This window comes from Aspergillus neoniger (assembly GCF_003184625.1).
Source record: "Aspergillus neoniger CBS 115656 unplaced genomic scaffold BO87scaffold_10, whole genome shotgun sequence".
NCBI lineage: Eukaryota > Fungi > Ascomycota > Eurotiomycetes > Eurotiales > Aspergillaceae > Aspergillus > Aspergillus neoniger.
This window is the reverse complement of record NW_020291138.1, coordinates 332021-349236: the sequence shown is the minus strand read 5'-3', so window position 1 is coordinate 349236 and position 17216 is coordinate 332021. Positions and strand designations below refer to the sequence as shown.

Sequence of the window (17216 nt, the reverse complement as noted above, 5' to 3'; positions counted from 1 at the left end):
TTATTTGTTATATTGAATGTATGAATTATGATACTATTTTCATGAAGAATTTTTGTATCCAGCCAACAAGCATGAGTAGTCTGTAGAAACTGAGGGGCGCGAGATTTGAAGCGGGTGATATGAAGAGCTCTACGTATCGTGTATATACTGCTAATGTTACACAACTGCCCCTCAAAAGTCTTACTTTTTCACTAACTGTGGATAAATGCAACTGGCATTTCCGGATTCGTCTTGAATAGCATTGTTCCATCCTGTGATTCCCTGCGGCAATGACGCACCCGATGACGTTATCCCGCGAGGGGCAGTCACGTGTTGTATACTATCAACAGCTTATGAATGACGTGGATGAAGATCTAAAGAAATATCTGGGTGGATCATAATAGTTTAGATGGGTTATCGATAAATCATACGATATGCTGTTATCTCACTACAGACTATGTGGTCATATATCTTTCAAGAACCCCACCTCAATCACCTTTTCGGCTCCCAGTCCCAAAGAAGCAATCTTCGCTCGGGTATTGTCCCGAATCCATAGGAAGATCTCCAGCACAAATCGCCTAAAAGTATTCGTACCCCTCTTGACTCTCATCTGCTCCTTGCCAGTAATGTAGAGCACGTTATGTGCGCAGGCCTTCTCCAGCAGTGCTACAGGATCGACCGGCCTCCCTCGGCTAGTGATCGTCCGGGACTCTTCAGCACTCGTCGAATCTTGACCTATATCCCGGCTCAGCTGACTTATGCTCGTGCTGGCTTCCGTCGGAGCAGTGGTATGTCTATGCTCGATTAAGTACTTGCGGACCTGGTCAGTGATGGTGCTAGCGAGGTCCGGGGAAATGATCTCGTCATTGTAGCCGTAGCGGACAACCAGACGGTAACAGTTTGGAATTGCAAGTTTCGAAACAGTGTAGCGATCATCGATAGGGACTGATGGAGTTTCGAGAGGTCGTAGATGAAAGAAGATGATCGTCTCAAACATTGTCGTGAGCTTCAGGATGAACTGGCTAAAGACGATGGGCGTGGTCTCTCCAGCTTTGTCAAAGAATATGCCCACACCCTGAGTGGTGCTCAGAGGTGCACCGTCAAACCGATCTGTAAGGCGAATGCTACCATCTTGATCTTTGGTCACGAAATGCGATGTGGGGAAGCGATCTTCTGCTTCAGCAAACCATTGCTGCTCCTTTCCAAATCGCCAGAGGAGAAAGAGCAGGGCGAGAATGGTGGCTACGGCGAGAGTGAACCATGCGCCAGTGGGGACTTTTGTTAGTGCTGAAGAAAGGTATGCCCCGTCGAAGCAAGCAATTGTAAGCCAGGGCAGGAAGACAAGGTAAGGACTCTTGCGCCATACAAACATTGCTACCATTGCAACCATGCATGTGTCGAAGAAGGTGACGAAGATGACACACACTCCGTATGCGTTTCCAAGAGATGTAGTCTGCTCTTCATTAGCGCACCCCAATGAGCATAAGATCGATTGACATACGTTGTTATAGATAGACGCCACAAGTATCGTCCCGATCATCAGTAGCCAGTTCGCAAGCGGTATGTAAAGCTGTCCATGGAATATATCGGATGTATGAACCACTTTGAATTGTGGGAGGTATGAGAGCTTCATCACTTGCGCTAGGAGCTAAACGGAGTTAGGCCAGTCATACCTTGAAAGCGAAGTTCATACCTGAAATGTAGCAGTGATAATTGCTTGCGATGCAACTATAGCTGCTAGAATGGCAATTACAAGCGCAGGATAAATGGTGCCTGGGGGAGCTGCATTGTAGAACGGATTCGAGTATGCTTCTGGATGCACACTGATGTATGCAGCCTGTCCGATATATGCCAGAAGTAGGCAGGGAAATGTATAGCATAACCAACTTATCTGGATCGCCCGACGACTAAAAGCACCAAGGTCGGCAAAAAGGGCTTCGACTCCGGTAAAGGCAAGCAAAGTACCACTGAGCATTCTCCATCCTGATTCTCCGTGTCGGATCAGAAATGTGAATGCATAACCGGGGTTGAAGGCGACAAAGACCCCGGCATCATATTTAGCAAGGTTATAGATTCCAAACGCGGCGTTGAATCCAAGCCAAATGATAACTATTGGGGCAAAGGCGAACGTAACCCGCGTGATACCAAGTGGCTGTAGCAAGAACAAGATGACCAAGATAGCATCCGTGACCCCGATGACAGTGCCTTTGGAAATGTTTGGAGAAACAACTTCAATTCCCTGGACGGCACCCAGCACGGATTGAGCGGGAGTGAGCAGGCCATCCGCGAGAACCATCGTAACGGCCAGTACTCCTACGACTTTCAGTAGGCGCTTCGCGAACTTGCTTGTTTCCAGGCTGTGTCTGGCAAATCTGCTGGAGCTCTCGAGATCAATTGACAGGTGTCTCTTCATCTGCACAAGGGATGCCTCTCGAGGATCTCGATGAGTGATATTCATCTGAGCTGGTCAATTTTATCCGGCACAGAGAGAGGTGTGTCTTACATAGCGACTGAGCAGAGAATATGTGCTGAATGTACCTCCCTCTCCATCGTTATCCGCGTGAAGGATAATGAAGATGTATTTTATGGTCACCATAATAGTAATACTCCAGATTATAATGGAGAGCACTCCAATAAGGTCTTGGCGAGACGGTGCCTCGGTGAACGTAGACGAAAAGACGTAGAGCGGGCTGGTTCCAATATCTCCGTATATGACACCGATTGACTGGTATGCGAGCCAAAGAAGCATTTTGCCAGAGAAATCCTGCTTGTTTTAGCCTGCGTGCTTCTGAACCCTGGAATCCTGTCAGACAGTACCTGTCTTTGCTTGAAGTCTGTAGGTCTGCGCAAGCCTGGGTCATCATCCTCGCCAATAGTACTCACAGTACTAATGGCTCGATCCAGATGATTGTTATTCCATGGGCGAATATTGTAGATCGAGTCTTGAGTCTGTTGAGATTTTTCTTTCACCGTCGCCAGTGATGGCAGTTCCTTCAAGGCCTCTGGGTCAGGGTCCATTTTAATGCGAGGCAAAGACAGACTCGTGAGAGTACTGGCAGTTAGCTAGCTTAAAGGTCGGGTCACGTCAGTTAAAGAGGTATGGGATGACGCAGAGCTATGTGCGATTCACCTTTATAGAAGCCACTGAACATTGTAGTACTTATATTGATGGTTCAGGCGGCAAGAATCGTAGATAAGCGTCAGCTTCTGAACAAATCCTCATCCCGCGTGCTCTTCTCACGCTTGTGGACACACATCGCAGCCATCGTATACGAGCCATCGAACGCCATCTAGCTATATCCTTATCTCGAAGAAAATAGGGATTGGATGATATCTCAAGAATGTTTTAGATAATGCACAGATAGCTATAGATAAAAGCTGCAAGCACCTTGAGAGGGATTTTTCTGGTCCAACCTCTAGGGTTCGGCCCAGAGAGTGCGGCATTTGTTAGCACCAATAGTTGCTCGGTGCATTCACGGCAAGTTCAATGCATCCCGCACCACATGGCGCTGATCATTCGCTCCGACTCGCTGATGCTGGAATGTCAAAAGGAATAAAGATAAGATTTTAGACCAAATCTGGTGTTTTCCGGAGGTGGTGACTTTAGCTCTCATGATCGTCGCTGTTTCATCCCATTCCTTGAGTTCGCCTCCACGCAACACATGGATCCAAGTGATTATCTCCTGTCATGATTGTCGAAGCACATTCAGGTTAGCGTTAATGTGCGTGTAGTTACAAAATAGATTTGTCATCTCACTTCTTGCTATTAAAGTACAAGTTAATGGGAAGTTCTCTTCAAGGAATGAGAGTGTCTCCATAAAACCAGCATCCTGCCTATTGTAATGTATCGTTCACTTGGATGAAGATTCATCCATAAAGAGGGGACCCCTTAATACAAATCCCTGTCGTCCATTTTGAAACCTGTCATAGCTGTTACTGTAGTTGTATCTGACAAAGAGCAGATTCCCCACGGACCCTTAGTACTACTACTACTACTACTACTACTACTACTACTACTACTACTACTACTACTACTACTACTACTACTACTACTACTACTACTACTACTACTACTACTACTACCACTACTACCACTGCTACATATGTTGGGACGCATCTCTCTATCTGCTCTCCAGATAGACGCGACACATCATTCTAAGTCGACCAGCAATTAGTGCCTTGGAGACCTACCTCAACAAACAAAAAGTCATCTTCAGCGCAAGATAATAAAAGCATTCTGAGTAGGACCCCTCAGACGACTTGTAAACCTCGGTATTGCCGGAAGTTGATGCTACTATATCAAAAGGTTTATTCGGATTGCTTTGGATAGCCATTCGGTTCGACGTGGTATGCGGACACTCTGGTCATTCATTGTATATTATACATCATATTATAGATCCTCCCCAACATTTACAGCCCAACATAACCAGATTCGTCATCCACCCTCTGTGGCATCTTCATACCGTGCATACCAGCATACTTGGGGCTTTGAGGCTCTTTCCAGTCATCAAGCACCTTGGAATCCGTCAACTTATACACTTCAACACCTAGGGGACGTGTGGTAGCCCCCATATCTGCCTTCTCCTCCCAGCCCCAGTTTGACAGATCACCTACGACTAAGAATTAGTATCTAATTTCCATGATTGCCAGATAAAACTCACCTCCAGGACATGCCGACAGTGCGCAGAGTACATCAACTTCAGCGAAGAACTCAAAGTACTCTCCCGGCTTTGCAGGAGAAGTCTCCATAAAGTACTTTCCTTCCTCATCGAGTCCCGTCACCTGGAAGACATTGAGCACGTCATGCACGTCAAGCTCTGTCAGACCATACGGAGCAACAGCACGGGTCAGGTTAGAGTGGCAGTGGAAGTCGAAGCTTTCCCCACCCATGACCAGATTCACATAAGGATCACAACGGGTACCAAGAAGGTCGTGCACGCGCCCTCCGAACTGCGTTGTGCCGAAGCCCTTTCCTTCTGTTCGCTTGCCATCCTCATCCAAAACTTCGTGAAGTTGCCCACCTGCTAGCGAATCACCTGTAATGGTAATTAGAGGGCGCAAGTATGGCAGGTTCGACCACAGGCGGTCACCAACCGAGACATGGGAGGCGTGGATCTGACGAGTGCGCGCTGCCCAGAGTCTTTCGCGAGGGTTATTCGCATTCCAGATGTTAAGATCACCCACTTGAGGACCCTTCGGCGTTGTGAGACGGCAGATGTGCCCGGCTGGTACTACCCAAGCTTGGCCCGAGCATGGACGAATAGTGAAGGATGACTCTAGAGTTCGTTTGGAGGACTCGGAAGCTGTTTCCGAGATGTTTCGGTACAGCTTTGAGGTAGCATGGACACCAGAATCAGCAGGAGCTGTATAAGCTGGAGGGGGACGACGCGGAGCAGCCATTGTGGATGTGTCTGGTTGAAGCAGTAGTCTTAAGGTTATATATTTGGCGGTTCGAGATGACCAGCGTACGCGACCAATGCGAGAGGAATGTACATCTTAGCCCACACCAGGGGCAGTGAACCTATGCTTTAATAGTACACGACTACCTCGGGATGCCTGCCGATGATCGCAGCGTTCCTTATCGTATTCTGCCCCATACAGCCCCGCTTTGGGGTCCCAGTTCGGGTCCTCTCATGGCCATCACGACGTATTGACACCGGGCCGATATGGAAGGGTTGAGCCCTTATCGGACTCGACCGGGCCGGACGATAACTGATCGCAGAACTGATCTCATTAGTAATTCATTGCCTGGGGCAGCAATGTTCCTGTTCCGCCTTTTGCCCCCATTTTCTCCGGCGGGAAGATCTCGGCTCGGAAAAAACACCCTCCGGCGAAAGAAAATGGAAATAATAATTTTGGCCGAGCTACTGGACAACGGAAGCAGCTCGCCGATTGCTCGACTTTTTGGTGAAAGCTTTTATCTTTTCACGAGCCGGGGAGAGATTTCTTGAGGGGTCTACAGACCTCGTATATTCAAGATGGAGGAGCAATCCAACAGGGCGCATCGCCCTGCCAAAGAGAAAAAGAAGTACGACGGTATGTAGTACTTCTTCAAAGTCGGATTCGCCGCTTTTTCAAAGAAAATGGTCGACTAACAGATGTATCGCAACTTAGGCCCGAATCCGAAGGCTTTCGCGTTCTCGAACCCTGGCAAATCGAATAAGGCCGGCGCAAGATCTCACGATGTATGCGCTACTACCCTCTTCATAATTCCGTACGCAACGGTCACTGATGCTCATTCTGCCGCATAGATTAAAGAGAAGAGACTCCATGTGCCTCTTGTTGATCGCCTGCCCGAGGAGGCTCCGCCGCTCGTGGTGGCTATTGTTGGCCCACCGGGGGTATGTATCTTTACCAATGATGCCATTGTCAAGATTGCAACATGCTAATGCCTTCGCTCCTTCCAGGTTGGAAAAACGACCCTTATCAAGTCCTTGATCCGTCGATACACAAAGCAGACCCTCAGTACCCCTAAGGGACCGTTGACTGTTGTAACCTCAAAACGGCGCCGCCTTACCTTCCTAGAATGCCCCTCCGACTCCCTCGCCAGCATGGTCGATGTGGCTAAGATCGCGGATATTGTGCTTCTGATGATCGACGGAAACTATGGCTTCGAGATGGAGACTATGGAGTTCTTGAACGTTTTGGGCTCTCACGGTATGCCCGGAAATGTGTTCGGTATCCTGACCCACTTGGACCTTTTCAAAAAGCAGAGCACCCTGCGTGCTGCCAAGAAACGCCTCAAGCATCGTTTCTGGAGCGAGCTGTACAACGGTGCCAAGCTTTTCTACCTTTCCGGAGTCGTCAATGGCCGCTACCCCGACCGTGAAGTGCACAACTTGTCCCGCTTCTTGTCTGTCATGAAGAACCCGAGACCGCTCATCTGGCGCAACTCTCACCCTTACGCCCTCGCAGATCGATTCCTCGACATCACGCCGCCTACCCAGATTGAAGAAAACCCGAAGTGTGATCGGACGATAGCGCTCTATGGTTACCTACGAGGTACCAACTTCCCGGCTTCTGGTGCGCGCGTGCATGTTCCTGGTGTGGGTGACTTGACTGTTTCTGGCATTGAGTCTCTCCCCGACCCATGCCCAACACCTTATATGGATCAGCAGTTGGCTAAAGCTACCGGCAAGAATAGCAAGCGCAGGCTGGGAGAGAAGCAGAAGTTGCTTTTTGCTCCTATGTCCGACGTCGGTGGTGTCTTGGTTGACAAGGATGCTGTTTACATCGATGTGAAGACCTCGAACTTTGATCGTGGCGAGGAATCCGACGACGAGGAGCGTGGTCTGGGAGAGCAATTGGTCGTCGGTCTTCAAGGAGAGCGTAAACTTTTGGGTGAGGCAGACAGTGGTGTTCGTTTGTTCCGCGGCGGTGGTGCCATCGGAAAGGCAGATGACGAGGATGAAGCTGTCGGCAGGAAGCACAAGAGAAACGTTCGATTCCTGGACGGCGAACAGGACAATCAGGATGCGGCGGACGATGATGAAGGTTTCGAAAGCGAAGAGGGCGAAGAGGACGAGGAGGACATGGAGCAAGATGAGGAAGAGGACCTGAGCGGTGATGAGGAAGAGGTCGACGCTTCCGCACCGCCAGATTTCGAGGCCAACTTCAAGGAAAGACAAAACGGCAATGCTCATCAGAAAGAGGATGACATCGCTTTTGCCGACAGTGACTCCGACCTTGGTTCCATCTCGTCAGTAGAGGATCAGGTCCTCGATAGCGACGAGGACGACGAAGACGAAGACGGTGAAGATGATGGCGAGGTCCGTTGGAAGGATAACATGCTTGCCAATGCCAAGGCCCTCCATTCGAAGCGTCCCAAGTACCGTGTCCCTGACTTGTCACGCATGCTTTACGATGAAACCATCACACCTGCAGATGTGATCCGCCGATGGAGTGGTAAGGAGGAGGCCGACGGAAATGACGATGAAGAGCCTGAAGAGGACGAAGATGCCTTCTTCAGGAAGACAAACGTTGAGAAAGAAGAAGCTGCAGAGTACCGTGCTGTTCCTGAGTACGACTACGCCAAACTAGAAGCCAAATGGCAAGATGCGGACATGATTGAATCCTTGCGGCAGCGCTTTGTCAGTGCCAAACTGTCTGGTGGCGACGACGATGATTCGGATGTCGATGATGCCTTTGATGAGGATGACGAGGGTGACGGAGAGTTTGAAGATTTGGAGACCGGTGAAGCTTTCGACGGATTCTCTGACGAAGAAGGCGCCGAGGATGATGAAGCTGCAGAGCCCGAAGGCCCCGTCGACTTGGATGCAGAGCGAGAACGTAATGCGAAGAAGAAGGAAGAATTGAGGCTGCGCTTCGAGGAAGAAGACCGTGAAGGATTCGCTAACTCCAAGGACAACTCCCGGCAGGCCGGTGGTGGAGAAGAAGAATTCGGAGAGGACGAGTGGTACGATATGCAGAAGGCCAAGCTCCAGAAGCAGATCGACATCAACCGTGCTGAATTCGATATGCTTGACCCGGCCTCGAGGGCCCGTGCGGAAGGTTTCAAGGCTGGTACTTATGCACGTATCGTGCTTGAGAACGTTCCTTGCGAATTCGCAACCAAGTTCAACCCCCGCTTCCCTGTGATTGTGGGTGGACTGGCTCCGACTGAAGACAGATTCGGTTACGTGCAAATCCGCATCAAGAGGCATCGTTGGCACAAGAAGATCCTGAAGAGCAACGACCCTCTTATCTTCTCTCTCGGTTGGCGCCGCTTCCAGTCCCTGCCGATATACAGCACTTCGGACAGTCGAACCCGTAACCGCATGCTCAAGTACACTCCCGAACACATGCACTGCTTTGGTACCTTCTACGGGCCTCTTGTTGCACCTAACACCGGTTTCTGCTGTCTGCAATCATTCTCGAACAAGACCCCGGGATTCCGCATCGCTGCTACAGGTGTCGTACTGAGCGTCGACGAGCACACGGAGATTGTCAAGAAGCTTAAGCTGACTGGTGTACCCTACAAGATCTTCAAGAACACCGCTTTCATCAAGGACATGTTCAACTCGTCTATTGAAATCGCCAAATTTGAAGGAGCTTCCATCCGGACTGTATCTGGTATTCGTGGTCAGATCAAACGCGCTCTCAGCAAGCCCGAGGGTTACTTCCGTGCTACCTTCGAGGACAAGATTCTCATGAGTGATATCGTCTTCCTTCGCGCATGGTACCCGATCAAGCCCCACCGCTTCTACAACCCTGTCACCAACTTGCTGGATCTGGACGAGGACGGTGTCGGTGACAACGGCTGGAAGGCTATGCGTCTAACTGGTGAAGTCCGTCGTGAAAAGGGAATTCCTACTCCTATGAACAAGGACTCGGCTTACCGCGCCATTGAGCGCCCCGAGCGTCACTTCAACCCTCTTCGTGTGCCACGCCAGCTGGCGGCTGACCTTCCCTTCAAGTCCCAAATCACGAAGATGAAGGGTCGGAAGGACAAGACTTACATGCAGAAGCGTGCTGTGGTCCTGGGTGGTGAAGAGAAGAAGGCACGAGATCTCATGCAGAAGCTTAATACCATGCGTAATGAGAAGCAGGCCAAGCGTGCGGCCAAGCAGGAGGAACGGCGCCAGGTGTATCGTGCCAAGGTTGCGGAGGGTCTGGAAAAGAAGGCCGAGCGGGAGAAGAGAGAACGGGATGAATACTGGCGCCGAGAAGGTAAGAAGCGCAAAAACCAGGACGGTGAAGGTGGCGGGGGTAAGAAGCGCAAGTAAGGCAACGCTTCCTGCAACGGCATGTTTTTGGGATCTCTACCGGATGTTAAAAGTTTACTGTGAATATGGTCGATGTGTATCTATCTACATGTTGCATGGTGGATGGCGTTGAATCTTACCCGACTATAGCGTCGGACTTCTTATTTCTCTTATTGGATTATTGTTCTTATGTGGATATATTGATGCTCTATACCAGGAATAGACTGAGTTGGTGTTGACTTTTACATTTCTGTGGCTGCCTGAAAATGGTGCCTGAACCATGCGGTGGAAGTAACCCCACGTGACCGCGCCGCGCAGCGCGTCTTGTCTCGTCGCTCGTTGCTGTGCTGGTCCTGGAAGATCTTCCCCATGTTGCCCTGCGCCCACCAGCGCAGTGAACGCTAGCTCTGCATTCAATTTGTTCTCCATGTAGGCGGATTCTCGTCTACATATGGCATCCCTCCTCATCCTTCCCTCACGCCCCTCAAGCCGATCCATCAGGCATCGGGATTGACGTGCGGAGACCAGCAACGTGCTTTTGCTAGTACTTAGTCCCGCCTTGCACGTGTGGATTCTTCGAACGCCATCCCTTGCAGCAAACAGCTTCCCAGGCATTTTGTCTCAGTGGACTGAGTGCTCCTGACAGCTCCGCTTCGGACCTTCCCGTGCCCAACAACGTCAGAAGCGGGCGGTGATCTGCCTCTATTTGACGCTAGACGCCAGGCCGTTTGAGAGCCCTCGTGATTGTTTACCCTCTGCCTCCTCTGCTGCCATCGGAGGAATGTGCAAACGCCACACCCGAGAGCTTATTGAGATTCCTCAGAAGACCTGCAGTGTCAGGTTTCCGCCGCTCATCTTATCATTATGAGTGGATCGTCGCGGTTAGACGGACGCCCACATGTGCAGAACCCCCAACCCCAAATTGCGTTGCGGAATCTTGCAGAAGCCACCGAACAACACAGCCGCCCAGCTGGGAGCCGCCATCATGACACCATAGATCATAGAAACAGTCGTGTTAGCGTATCGCCACCTAAGCCGGAGTCGTCCATGGCGGTTCACATAACATCAGAGCCACCATCGGATCAGCCGGCATCTAATTCCAATAGACACTTACCACAGTCTTCGGTCTCGACGGGTCTGCCGCCTGTCGCACAAGGAAAGCGCTTCGAATACAACAGAACGCAAGAAATAATGCACCATCAACTTTCGTCAGAACCCACGGGGACGAGTATACACGCGTCCTCTGGTGGGCAACAGATCAGGTCTGAGCCATTGGCGTCCACCATTCGAAAGAGCCATAGTTCCTCTATGACGGTACCGGGAAGCCCATCTAAACATAACGCCCCATCGAAGAGGACTGCAGCTGGGATCTCCAAACACCTTGTCGATGCCCCTGGAGCGGACTACCCTTCCGAAGTAGACAGTCCCGATCGACGTCGCTCTCATAGTATTGGCTCCTTATCGCGTGAGAGCAGGATTGCAGCGGTAAGGCTTACTCCTTACATCAATTTCGGCGACTTGTATGTGAAATCTAATTGCAAATTAGTTGTCCGTTCACCTGCGAACGCGATTATCGTATGCTGCCGCCAAGGTTGAGAAGAGTAGGAAGATCCATGGCGTCCATGCTCATTCCTTATCGCCTAGTACAGAATCTCTCGCTAAGGTTGGACTGTTGCCCGCCTTCAGCGAGATAGAGGCTCAGCGTTTGGGAGAAAATAGCTCACCAGATGGAACCACAATGTCTGCGCCGGATCCACCCTCAACAACCAGTTTCTACACCCCGAGCGGCCCTGGGCGGTTGTCTCCTGTGGCCCAATCCGCCGATGCCGCGCCACCCTCACACCTCGATCTGCCAAAACCCCATCCCCGTCCAAAACTCGCACCCCCTGCAGATATTGCAAGTGGAAGCCGCAGTCGCCGTCGACGTCCCAACCCCAACGAGCCGCTGCACCACCCGAAAGTTTCTGTGTCACTGCATCGCAGACATCGTTCTTACCAAGAGGTTGGCGTGTCCAGGCCAGCTGCACATTCAGAGAAGGTGCAGGTCCCTGGGACTCCTCCTCTTGGCCCAATGCGTCAGGCTTCTTATAACGGTACGGTTGGTCATCAAAACCACAATCGAAATAGCGCTATGGAACAGGACGCTATTGAAACTCTGCTTTTCATGTCCAGTCCTGGACATTCGGGTTATCACTCAAGCTCCCAGCATTCCCAACGTCAACGAAATATATTTCAGAGCAGCCACGATTCCAGAAGCTCGGCTTCTCGAGTGCCCCATAGTCAAGACTCTCAAGACAGTAATCCCCGTGGTCGGCCTATGCCAGTTTCAAACGATCAAGGAATTGGTCTAGAATTGCACGCTGGAGACGAGATCGACCGGATTCTGGATCAAATGGACAGTGACAGCGACGACGAAGTCAAGTTTGCTTCGACCCAGTCCAGCTTTACGGACCATGGCTCTAAGCAAGCTGGCAGCTCTCAAGAGCATAACCGACGAGGTGGATGAGAGGCATTCGGACACAGCCCTTAGTATTCGGTCTGCCTGCCTTCCTGAACTCACATGTACGACTAAAAATGGCAGTCATCAGACAGGGGCAACATTTGCCCTGGTTTGCCTATACTCTTTGGTACCCCAACCTGAAGAATCGCTATTGGAGTCGGACTAAGATTGGGTCAAATATCTGGTTCAGGCCAGCCCTAGATTACTCTTACAATTGCGATTACTATATCCTCAGACGAAAGGAACGGTCGTGGCGTTCTCAACATCATGTTTCCATGGTCCACTAATGCCACTATCTGCTCAAACAGGTCATTATTCGGTCATACTTGGAGAAGCTCCCACCATTGTGCTCCTTAATTCCTACAACGGGCTTCGCTACGTAGAGCATCTCGCGCGCATTGGTTCTATTGCTGGTACAGGTTTCCTCCGGCTTGCGTGCAAACAACTTGCGCTCTTCTAAGCTACAATCTTTCGTCACGCCAAAGAAATGGACGAAGCAACACCTTCCGCATCTCAATCATCCCCTTTCGAGGCTGGCATCTATCTTCCTGGGGGTCATAACACCGACCCGCCTCTGACAACCGACACGGTCGGTTACCGTTTGAATCACTTTATGCTCCGCATCCGAGATCCTCAGCGCACTCTGCATTTCTACGTCGATCTCATGGGCATGCGCACCATTTTCACCATGAACGCCGGCCCTTTCACCATGTACTACCTTGGCTATCCCCCCACTCCCAGCGACCGCGCCGACCTTTCTGCCTGGGCCTTCCGAGTCGCCAACGTCCGTGAACTCACCCAGACCATCGGGCTGCTGGAGTTTTACCATACTCATGGGACTGAGAAGGATAAAGAGTTTAGAGTGTCTACAGGGAACTTGCCTCCTAACTTGGGATTTGGCCATCTAGGTTTCACTGTCCCGGATGTTCCTGCGGCTGTCGAGCGACTGAGGGGGGATGGTGTACACGTGCTGAAAGAGGTTGGGGATAGTTCCAGGGGCAGTGTTCCTCTCAGTGCTTGGGAAGAGCATCGCGGCTTGGGGACGGGGGATGTACATCCAAAGTTCAAGGAGATTTACGATCAGATTGCGTGTGTGGCTGATCCGGTGGGCAGACCTGACTCTATCAATCACAGTACCGAAGTTATTGACGGTTGTATAGGACGGATACATGGTTGAACTTGTTCCGCAGAACATGCAGGATCAATGGGCCTGGTGTAGTTGATTTCATTGGGAAGTGAATAATGTAACTTGAACTTGTGTGTTATAGCAACTCCAAAGCACCTTGGAGAATAACTCTCAGCCCTGAAAGCCAAGCCACAAATTCCATTCCACAACAAGTACAAACTCCGCGGGACTTTCTACTCGTTCCCCCTTTCAACGGTAATCCTTGACTAGCTCGTCTCTCCACGCTTCCACCGTCATAGTCTTTTTTTGTATTCAAATGATAAATGAATACAGCAATGCCCTCCACTCATGAAGCAATCAATCCCTCCCAAGCAACTCACCTACAGACAATACAGTACTACCTGCTGGACAGCAGTATACCTCTCAATAGGCCCTCACATCTACCAGTACCACTACTATTACTACAAATACTTTGCTTTCTTCACTCATCTAGGCCTAAACAGCCTCACACGCGCCCCTTTCCCCTCCCTCTCTCTCTCTCTCCCAGCCAAGCCAAGCCCAAGCCCGCCAACAGCTGCGCATCGGCCCTTCCGTCCTATTCCCCGCATATTTCCTGTCGAGTTCTTTCCATATTGGGTTTAGCAGATATTTGTTATATTAGGGTAGGAGTAGTACCAGGGCTATTTGAAAAATGTATAGAAAACAATCAGTGCTGCTAGGGTTCTCGTTCGTTCTTGTGGCTGTATAGTGGGGTACTATCTGTCTCAATTTACCCAATATATTTGATACCAAAGCGAAATACAAGCTTTATGCAGCATTCGATATGTAGTACTTAGTCCTTAGTACTTAGGCGTTTCCTGGCTTGGGTGTATCTACATTCTCGTAGCTTAGTATATAGCATTCCACCCATATGGTAAGAAATGGTGTCTAGGTATGTCTTTCAATCCCTCTCTCGATATCTCTCCCCTTTCTTGGGTATAGTGAGAATAGCTGTGGATGATAAGATGGATGGAAATCAAAATAATATATAAGTCAGGTATTACCATCTCAAGGATGTAGCTTTCAGTCTTTCAGATAGGTCATACAAATTAACTGGCCTCCAGCTCGTCGCAGTACCTACTAGTAGTACCTAGTAATCACCATGGTTATCCTTGCCCGGGTCTCACTACTTCTTGTCCCGTTACTGGGGACTTTGTCTCATGCAATTCAGGTACGGGGTCCCAATCCAACCCCTCTCATCATACCATGGATGTATATACATAGTAAAGAGAGTGGGGAAGCGGAGAAGCACGTACACTAACACCACCCCCCCATCCTTCCGACAGGCAGAAGACTATCCCTCAACCTGCGTCGATGCCTGCGACGGCATAGAGCCGGATTCGACCGACACGAATTATTACTGCGACTACTGCATCTGCAAGAACAAATTGCTAGGATGGTCCAATTTCCAACCGACCGACAACTTCACCGACATATTCACCGACTGGGTTCCGCTGGGCGGCCTCTGTCCGAAAGATTGGCTCTGTACCTGGGCGAACTGGACCGACAATGGATTCAACCCCACTTATAGCAAACTTGTCTATCCACCCAACAATGGCTTCAATGGCTGTCCTAAGAATGTGAGTCTAGGGGTTGGCACCTTGGTGGACCGCTTTGGCACGCAAAATGGCAGTTATCTCGCCCCGGCGGACGCTCCGTACGCACAGCGATCCATCGGACCAAGCAGTCTGAACAAGTACAATGGTAGTACCATGTACAACTACTGGAGATTCAATGTGACTGAGGAGTTTGTGGCATTGGGTGGAGAGATTCTGCCGTGCTATGGTCAACCTGGAGGTGGCTGGCAGTGGTATGCGAATGTCACCCAGTTGCAAATTGACGGCAAGCTTAAGTTGGTCGGGGCGACGACTTTCGGGGTTAATGAAGCTTGGGAGGCTGCTGGGCCGATGGAGAGAGTCTATGGTCTTCAGGATTATTAGGTAGTAGCTGAGTAGCTGAAGTGTGGTGCTGGCGATGGGGATTGTGTATTGCACGGGCCCTGTTCCTTGGGCAGCGGAGTCAGTAGGTGTTGGAGGACTGGGGTGTATGCCGTTACTAGTATTAAAATCAATACAACTTCCATAGAGTCAATGATTAGCTGGAGTTACTTTGCAGGTAGACAAGGGTGTAGACGAGATATAGTAGTATAACCACAATAACCTTGCAATAGCTTCAGAAATAAGATCCAAGCCCTAAGCAGGCGTAACGAGCCTTAGGCATACAATGAAACACTAACTATATTAGTGAAGGAATGGATCCTCAGGCTTTACTGGCCCAAAGCCAACAACAACAACAACATCATCATCATCAACATCAACAACAAAAATCATGAAAAGCAATTCTCTCATTCCGGTGGAGGATCAAAAAGCTCCGCGGGGATCGGCATTTAGATACCGAACGAACCCTGCCGTACTCCATGCCATACACTCGGGCTTACCGATGCCGATACTTACTCTTCTTAAATTGGCAGATGACTTGAAGCATTTCTGCGATCAACTTTGGCTCTTACTCGTACGAGTAAGTAGTTGCAGTCAGGAACATATTTCGTCGTGAAGTTCGGGTGAACATGGCTAGCAGATCATTGCAGTTAGACATGCCTTTCTCCTGTCTCACACACCAGCTCCTACTCCTTCCACGGTTTCCCTGTAGCTTGGGGGTTCTCTTTGCCTCGGTGAGTAATTCCGGTGTCACACTAAAGGGATGGAAATGGCATACGTCAGGTGAGTAGTAGCTATTCACCAAGTATAGTAGATGCTAGCTGGTGATATGCATACCGACATTGGCATTGGTATGGGTGGTAGTATGAACACACAATGGCTGACTGCATCCCTTGCGAAATAGTAAAAGTTGAGGATCGTGAAGACATGGATTTTTCATAGGTGTATAAAGGCCGCAGAAAGCAGCGGACTACGGGTCTTGCTTTTCGACCTCAAGCTCGTCTACTTCGTTCCAATTTGATTCGCATTACTTCAGAAACCATACGATTCGACTTACAAACAATCATGGTGTGTATATCCCATGCGCTGCTCATGCTCCCATTCCTGGGCTCTGTAGCGTATGCGCAGGAAGTAAGTGTATAGTACAAGCGACTGCAAATAGGTATATGATGTCTTGAACATGCTCACGCTAATTCACCTAGGCTGCGAACGTCGACGAGATCGGGATCGTGTGCGCGGTGACATAACGCCGGATCCGGCCATCGCCGCCCAGGAGAGATTCTATTGTGAAGACTGTGTCTGCGAGAACAAGCTACTGGGTCTGGACAATCCCAAGTTTGGGGGCAATTGGACCGAGATATTCAAGGGCTGGGATTGGTATGGCGGCTTGTGTCCTCGCGACTGGCTCTTCAAGTGGGGACACTGGGATGTGGAGCCCTGGCAGGACCTAGAGTATCCGCCGAATGATGGATTTAAAGCCGGCTCTCTACCAGGAGGACCTCGGGTTGGCAGCTGTGTGGACCGCTTCGGCAGTCCTTATGGTGGTTTTCTGGCCGATCTGGGTACCAAGTACAGCGAACGGTCTATCCCGCCGAAGAACTTGATAACGTATCCGAATAGCCCGCAGTTCAACTACTATGTTTATAAGGTGAAGGAGCAATTCATTGCCCAGAAAGGGGAGATTGCTCCGTGGTTCGGTCAACCTGGGGGTGGCATCCAGTGGTATGTGGCTAACGGCCTGAAGGACTTGGTAAAATATGGCGTTCTTGAACCCACCAACGTCGAAGAGTGTCCTAAGGATGGCGTTATGGAATGGGATGAAGGAGCAAATGCTCCTAGCTTGGAGGCGTGGGAGAGTCTGGAGCCGGCGCAAGGGGACCCAATGTTCTATCATTGAGCGAGGCATAGGCGTTTGAGGGCTGTTGCTGGAT

The 17216-nt window shown here is 50.2% G+C and overlaps 7 protein-coding genes across 7 annotated transcripts; 5 read left to right on the top strand and 2 right to left on the bottom strand.

Moving 5' to 3' along the window:
• Positions 1–371: 371 nt before the first annotated feature.
• BO87DRAFT_375022 (potassium transporter 5) lies at positions 372–3344 on the bottom strand. Its single transcript, XM_025622927.1, has 6 exons — positions 3110–3344; positions 2797–3046; positions 2483–2743; positions 1673–2437; positions 1481–1627; positions 372–1432 (listed from the first exon to the last, which is right to left on the bottom strand). Exons 2-6 carry the CDS (start codon positions 2995–2997, stop codon positions 443–445), a joined length of 2364 nt encoding a protein of 787 aa, XP_025481488.1. The 5' UTR covers positions 2998–3046; positions 3110–3344; the 3' UTR covers positions 372–442.
• A 975-nt stretch (positions 3345–4319) lies between these two features.
• BO87DRAFT_355419 (urea carboxylase-associated family protein) lies at positions 4320–5615 on the bottom strand. The gene is made up of 2 exons (XM_025621332.1): positions 4641–5615; positions 4320–4589 (listed from the first exon to the last, which is right to left on the bottom strand). The coding sequence occupies exons 1-2, from the start codon at positions 5377–5379 to the stop codon at positions 4390–4392; spliced, it is 939 nt and encodes a 312-aa protein (XP_025481487.1). The 5' UTR covers positions 5380–5615; the 3' UTR covers positions 4320–4389.
• A 232-nt stretch (positions 5616–5847) lies between these two features.
• On the top strand, positions 5848–9918 carry BO87DRAFT_355415 (GTPase BMS1). The gene is made up of 4 exons (XM_025621331.1): positions 5848–6015; positions 6094–6164; positions 6231–6320; positions 6387–9918. The coding sequence occupies exons 1-4, from the start codon at positions 5958–5960 to the stop codon at positions 9702–9704; spliced, it is 3537 nt and encodes a 1178-aa protein (XP_025481486.1). The 5' UTR covers positions 5848–5957; the 3' UTR covers positions 9705–9918.
• A 956-nt stretch (positions 9919–10874) lies between these two features.
• On the top strand, positions 10875–12189 carry BO87DRAFT_304566 (uncharacterized protein; the record flags this gene model as incomplete). Its single annotated transcript, XM_025619280.1, has 2 exons — positions 10875–11168; positions 11230–12189. 2 exons carry the CDS (start codon positions 10875–10877, stop codon positions 12187–12189), a joined length of 1254 nt encoding a protein of 417 aa, XP_025481485.1.
• A 481-nt stretch (positions 12190–12670) lies between these two features.
• On the top strand, positions 12671–13406 carry BO87DRAFT_395495 (putative lactoylglutathione lyase (Glo1); the record flags this gene model as incomplete). The annotated part of the gene is made up of 2 exons (XM_025625189.1): positions 12671–13288; positions 13344–13406. The coding sequence occupies 2 exons, from the start codon at positions 12671–12673 to the stop codon at positions 13404–13406; spliced, it is 681 nt and encodes a 226-aa protein (XP_025481484.1).
• Positions 13407–14450: 1044 nt separating this feature from the next.
• On the top strand, positions 14451–15288 carry BO87DRAFT_432987 (TNT domain-containing protein; the record flags this gene model as incomplete). Its single annotated transcript, XM_025627639.1, has 2 exons — positions 14451–14519; positions 14635–15288. 2 exons carry the CDS (start codon positions 14451–14453, stop codon positions 15286–15288), a joined length of 723 nt encoding a protein of 240 aa, XP_025481483.1.
• A 1062-nt stretch (positions 15289–16350) lies between these two features.
• On the top strand, positions 16351–17182 carry BO87DRAFT_432986 (TNT domain-containing protein; the record flags this gene model as incomplete). The annotated part of the gene is made up of 2 exons (XM_025627638.1): positions 16351–16416; positions 16448–17182. The coding sequence occupies 2 exons, from the start codon at positions 16351–16353 to the stop codon at positions 17180–17182; spliced, it is 801 nt and encodes a 266-aa protein (XP_025481482.1).
• Positions 17183–17216: the final 34 nt, after the last annotated feature.